Here is a 6,480-nt window from a genome sequence, read left to right on the forward strand (position 1 = left end):
ATATATATATATATATATATATATATATATATATATATATATATAAACTATGCTATCTAGTTTTTATTTTGCTTAACAGAATAAATTCCTTAAATGATTGAGGTGGTCGTGGGGTGACCAACGTTTAATCTATGGTGGCCAAGGCCACCTTTGGCCCCCCCTTGTCTCTGCCATTGCACCTTGTGTTGGATAAATTTGCTACCTTCACTCATCACAGTCCGTTACTTTGCACCGCCTCAGACTAGGAAAAATAACTATCACACTTTCCGCACTATACGTCGCACCGGAGTAAAGGTCGCATCTGTTAAAAAATGCCTCATGAAGAGGAAAAAAAACATATTTAAGTCGCTTTGGACTATATGTCGCAGGACTGGCCAAAATATTTTAAAAAAAGCGACTCATAGTCCGAAAAATACGACACCTCTGTTCAAATACTCAAAGTAACACCTGACCCTTGTTGAAGTTGGGCTTCAACAGTGTGACAGAAATTGATCTTTTTCTGTCACACTGTGAAGTTGTTTTAATAAATCTTTCAAAAATTAAACTTCTAAATAAATACACAAATTTAAAAACATCAATTATTTTAAGTATAATTTAGCCTAATGCTAAAATCCAAAGTTTGATTTAATGTTGACCAATTTATCAAGACATGAACTCTAAATAATTCAAATAAGTTAACTGACAACACGAGTTTGTTGATTTTTTATAATTGACAAAGGTAACGACGATTTCAATAATTTTCATATAAATCATTTATTTATTTATTTATTGCTTTAAATGAGCTTCAATCAGTAAACTTGAAATGCATGATTTCTGTGACCTTTAGGTCGAACGACTCAAGCTTTTATTTGTTATTCTTTCATTATCGCACAGGTCATTGCTGTCACGCTCACATGTACTCAATGAAAGTGACTGATTTAGGTTTTTATCGTGATGATTCAGCTCAGATTTGTGTGGAGACAGAACATCTGGACTGATTGTAGCTGTCTGCAGTTCAGAAGACAGACGAAGGCACCTGAGGCTTAAAAAAAGTGAGACTTTGTGAAAATAGAAAAAAACTATCCTGAACTAAATGTTTTAAGAGCTTTGTGTGAAGCAGCTGATCCTGCTGGATGAGAGTCTGTGGGTGGGGTGGGGGGTGGGAGGGATGCTGCAGGAGGCCTGACTCCTCCTCCTCCTAGACTGCAGCTCTGTCTCTGGGCAAAAGGAGTCAAATCCAAAACAGAAAAGAGGTCCTTCTCCTTGTTATAAAGGCTCATCGGACTCCTCGCTCTCCCTCTCCTCTGGCAGGGAGGACAGCGTGAGGACAGGGCTTGTGTGTGTCCCAGAGGAGGCAGGAGGTGAAGATGAGGTAGAGGAGGAGGTGGAGGGGGACGCTGCCTCCTGAGAATCCCCCTCTGCTCCTCTTGCGTTGGCAGAGCTGCTAGGAGAGGAGAAGGCTGTTTCAGACCCGGGAGTCTTTCCCCGGGAATCATCCCAGGACTCCCTCCTCAGCATCACGCTCTCCCTTCTGCTCCCTTCTCCCCACAGGTCTCTGTCCCGCGTGGGCGAGGAGGTGGCGGACGAGGGGGGCGGGTGCTTCTTGGCTTTCCTGCTGGCATCTCTGAAGCTGGCCAGGGGGGGTCGAAGCCTCACCCCGCTGCGAGTCGAGCCCTCTATAGCCTTCTGGAGCTGCAAAATGAGAAAGTGCATTTCAAACATCTGCAGAAGAATCCCCCCCAAAGCACAGCAACTCATGAACATGACCACGTGTGATCAGAAAAGTGAACATCCAGCGAGCAGAGCGGCACGAATCAGAGTGTGAACGATGAGGCACTGCAGCTGCCCACGACGTGAGATCATCAGAGCTCGCTGCCATGCCACTTCATCAGATCAGACGGAGAAAATGCTGCAGATAAAGAAAACACGAGGAGTGACTTTACCTCTTTCAGCGCCACAACGCCCACCAGCTTCCCAATGCTGGTGACATAGGCATGACTGAGACCCAGCAGGGAGAACAGAGTGTGGGTCTGAGGAATGAGAGGGAGGACGACATGATCCAGTCAGCAATAAATCTGATGGCTGTGACAGCAATCTGCCTGCATGACTGCACTGCTAAACAATTTCTCTGCAGGTAAAGGAGGATAAACACCGTGTGACATGGCTACGTACAGCAGCTGCAGCAGAAAAGGGAGACTTTAAAGGGATAGCCCAGATTGTTTGAAGGAAAGCTTATGAACAGTTAACATCTTACCTGTTCTAGATAGTTTGTTGAAGAGCCCATTTAAAAACAGTTTAATTCAGACCAACTAGAGGAGCTAACAGCTGGAAGAAGCTAAGGTCAAAGAGAATTGCTGTGGCCTTAAAACATCTTTAATCTCAAAGATTTCATTAAAAAATTACATAAATAATGTTTTATAAACCTTCACACAATTGTCAGTTTTACATTACGTAACTATTCTAGTAAAAATATAATGAAATTCCTGCCTGATGCTCCCTGGTCTGTACTCGAAGGACTACTGCTAGCTGCTGCTGCTGCTATTAACATTTGCAAATAAGTTAAATAAAAATAAAACTAATAAAAAACCGACAGCAGGGAAACATTTATAAAACGGTGTTCTTATGAACTGCTATAACAGTTTTGAGACTAGAGTTGCTTTAAGACAGCAGCAGTTCACGTTGGTCTTGTCCCTGCTTGGATTAACTGATCTGGTCAGAAATAAACTCAGACTTGTCTTTCAGATGTGTCTGTAGCCTTACAGCTACACTAAACACAGGTCTGACCAGGCGTGTTTCACCTCAGGCCACCTTCAGCCAGATGTTTACCTGTAAGAGTTTATCACAAAACTCCTCAAGAAAATGTTTTTGTCAAAATGTAGAGCGAATTACAAGAACCTGCATTGTTTCCATGTACTGGTAGTTTGATCGTTCTGATTGTTTCAGAGCTGGCTGGCCCTGCTGTGAGCACTCTAACAACATATACCATCCATCAGTCTTAACTCACTGACAGTCCAACAGTTGGTCAGTACTCGGTCAGACCAGCAATCCAAAAGTCCAACAGGCTGACAGTCTAATAGTCAGATTGTACTACAGTCAACCATTCTAACAGTCCCACTGTCTGACTGCCCTAAAGTCTGACAGTCAAACAGTCTGACTCTCCTAGAGTCTGACAGTAACAGTCTGACTTTCCTACTGTGTGACAGTCACACTCTGACTCTCCTACAGTTTGACAGTCAAACAGTCTGACTGTCAGACTGTTTGACTGTCCTACAGTCTGACAGTCTAACAGTCAAACAGTCTGACTTTCCTACAGTTTGACAGTCTAACAGTCCAACTGGCTGACTGTCCTACAGCCTAATAGTCTAACACTCTGACTGTCCTGCAGACTGACAGTCTAACTGTCAGACTGTTCTACAGTCTAACAGTCCAACAGTCTGACTGTCCTACAGTTTGGCAGTCTAACTGTCTGACTGTGGGACCGTCAGAGTGTTAGACTGTCAGACTGTTTGACTGTTAGACTGTAGGACAGTCAGACTGTTTGACTGTTAGACTGTAGGACAGTCTGACAGTCTAACTGTCTGACTGTGGGACCGTCAGAGTGTTAGACTGTCAGACTGTCCTACAATCTGACAGTCTTACATTCCAACAGTCCAACTCTCCTAGAGTCTGTCCTACAGTCTGTCCTACAGCCTGACTGTGGGACAGACTGTAGGATAGTCTGACTGTCCTACAGTTTGACAATCTAACACTCTGAACTGTCCTACAGACTGACAGTCTAACTGTCAGACTGTCTGACTGTTGTCCAGTCTAACAGTCTAACTGTTCTACAGTATGACAGTCTAACTGTCTGACTGTCCTACAGTCTGACAGTTAGACTGTAGGACAGTCAGAGTGTTAGACTGTCAGACGGATTTTAAAAGAAACATGAACAGTTTTGATTCTCCAAACTGAAGCAGTTCCAACACTATCTACACCAGGTAAGATATTTACTCTTCTAAGATAACAACCTTTCTACAGAACTTTACTTCAAAAGATTTGATCATTTTCATTTATTAGCTCCCCAGCAAGCTAGAAAATATATTTTCCAACTAATTCTAATGTTACAAAACATGAAACACATAAGGGCGAGATAAAAAAGAATCTGCTCAGTTTCATTTCACAATTTACCATTTTATTTGGATTTTGAGCAGATTTACTTGTGTTAACAAGCTTTGTGCTGCACTTCTTTAAAACTCAAGCAAATCTGCTCAGCGCCAATTTAAAAGTGTTTCTGGTGATCAGAGATGATATCATCTTCAAGAACTAAGAGGCTGAGCTGCCTTTGGGATGTTCAGTGACAATAAACTATTTTCTCTTCTATGCTCTTCCTCCCACATACACTCTGTTTGAACACTAAACAGTTTGCAAAATACAATTAATCATTTTCTCTGGATGGCAAAAAATAAACACAAAGACAAGTTCTGCTCAAACTCTACACACATATTCTGAAACTTAGAATAACAAAATGAAATGTTTGTAGTGTGTGACTTTGACTTTTAGAGGAATAATTTTAGATTTGGACCATATAATTTTAACATCCTTCTGCAGCTTGTTAAATCTGCTCATTATAGAGGCTGTGAAAAGCTAAATATTCTGTCCAAACAAGCAAACACTGCCAACAAGCTCCTCTGAGGTCATTTATTAAAAAGCACACTCCAGATGGTTATATATTTATCTTGGTGTGATCAGTAACATTTTCAAATTCAGCTTAAATAACTCTAGTTTTTGTAACAAGTCAATTTTGTATGAATTAAACAAGATTCAACATGGCGTATTATTGCGTCAGGGGTCCTTGTAGCTTCTGACCAGTTTTTTTTTTTTTCTACTCTCTGGAAAGTGCAACTTGTAAATCAAAGTGTGTGTTTTAGCTCTGCTGAACTCACTTTGTGCAGAGATGTTCTCTCCACCAGCTGAAACGGGGAGGGGTCTATGTGGATCTGCTCCAAATCCACTGGTTTGTCCAGCTCCACCTCCTCCCAGACTTTGATCTGATTCGGCCAATTAAAAGGCAGAGATGAACTGGGGTTAGTATGATCAATCAGCTGACTGGTTTGTGTGTGGATGGTGGATCAGTGTGGTGCTGTACCTCCTCGGGGGACAAGGTGTCAGCTAGCGGAGGAGGCGAAGGTTCCTGAGAGTGAAAAGAAGAAACACATGATGGACTGACTGATGAGCAGGTGATCAGCTTAATCACATGCACATATATTACTTCATAACTTCATGATGTAGTGCTCCTCCCATCACACGGGTGAGCTGGACTGACACTGAGCTGTCACTGCCAAGTCGACAGCACATCCCTGCTGCTCAGCTTTTAGAGTCAAATGTGTTTGTGAGAGAGAGAGAGGGGTTGAACCTGAGTTTCTGTTGGGCCTGTCGAAGATGTGGAGGAGAAGAGTCGCTGAACAGTCCTCCTGACAGATGACAGCTTGCGTTTGTCTGAGAACACGATGTGGCGACACATGTCAGAGGAGACAGACTGACACCTGATGGGCGAACCTGTGCTGACGTGCGGTGGAGGAGCGGAGTTACTTGAGCCTGTGTGGTTGGTGGAGGGCTCCTGAAGGCTGGGGGCCGGGACGGGTCCGTTACACTCCTCCTGCGCAGAAGTCCCAGTCTGAAGGCAACAACATGTTCAGTGAGCGTGCGGCAAACTTCATGGGACGAAACGAGCTGAAACTAAAATAAACTCCTGCATATTCTGCAAAAACGCATTGAGAAGGATTCAAGGATTCAAAGTTCTTTATTTGTCATACTGATGACTGCTGAAGAAGATGAAACTGAGTGATTAAAGCTAAAAGATGCAGAACACTAGCTAAAAGCTAAAAGAAACTAAATGCTAACTAAAAGCACCAAAGGATTAGATAGAAGCTAAAAGTAAAAAATAAAATAAAATAGCAGCAAAACTCTAACTAAATGCTACAAGTATCAATAAGCTAATTAAAAGCTTTAAATAGCAGAACAGCTAAATATTAGGGTAGCAAAATGTTGGTTAAATAATAAAAGTGGTAAAAGTCTAACTAAACTGAAAGTAGAATAATTTTTGCCTAAAAGGCCTATAGCATATAGGCCTATAGCAGAAAAGTAGCAAAAATTAAAAGTAGCAAAAGCTAGGTCAAAAGCTAAAAATAGCACAATAATAGCAAAAAGCTAACTATAGAAGAATATAAGCTAAAGTAGCAAAATACTTGCTAAATGGTGCTAGTTTACAGCTAAATTAGCAAAATGGTAGATAAAAGCTAAAAATAACAGAAAAGTAGCTAAAACTATCAGCACTATAGCTAAAAGCAGTAGAACATCAGCAAAAAAAATGACGGTAGAAAAGTCTGGCTAAAAGCTTATTAGCCTATAGCAGAAGGCTGTCTAATCACTAAAAATAGCAGAACATTAGCTAGACATACAAGGTAGCAAGAGATATTGTAATAACGCCAGGACACGACAGGTAGAAGTCCCACCAACCGGGTT

The 6,480-nt window shown here is 41.7% G+C and overlaps 1 protein-coding gene across 1 annotated transcript in view; it reads right to left on the reverse strand.

Annotated features, from left to right (window-relative positions):
* Positions 1-993: 993 nt before the first annotated feature.
* The window catches only part of clcn1b (chloride channel, voltage-sensitive 1b), a 50,256-nt gene continuing 44,769 nt past the window's right edge, over positions 994-6,480 (reverse strand). Inside the window, exons 18-23 of the mRNA XM_037676192.1 lie at positions 5,515-5,632; positions 5,372-5,454; positions 5,105-5,149; positions 4,902-5,006; positions 1,923-2,009; positions 994-1,671 (exon numbers count right to left, since the gene is read on the reverse strand). Coding sequence (XP_037532120.1) covers positions 1,246-1,671; positions 1,923-2,009; positions 4,902-5,006; positions 5,105-5,149; positions 5,372-5,454; positions 5,515-5,632 — 864 coding nt within the window. The 3' untranslated portion in view covers positions 994-1,245. The remainder of the gene's footprint in view (positions 1,672-1,922; positions 2,010-4,901; positions 5,007-5,104; positions 5,150-5,371; positions 5,455-5,514; positions 5,633-6,480) is intronic.

Source organism: Nematolebias whitei, chromosome 5, assembly GCF_014905685.2.
Source record: "Nematolebias whitei isolate Nwh7 chromosome 5, NemWhi1, whole genome shotgun sequence".
Classification (NCBI taxonomy): domain Eukaryota; kingdom Metazoa; phylum Chordata; class Actinopteri; order Cyprinodontiformes; family Rivulidae; genus Nematolebias; species Nematolebias whitei.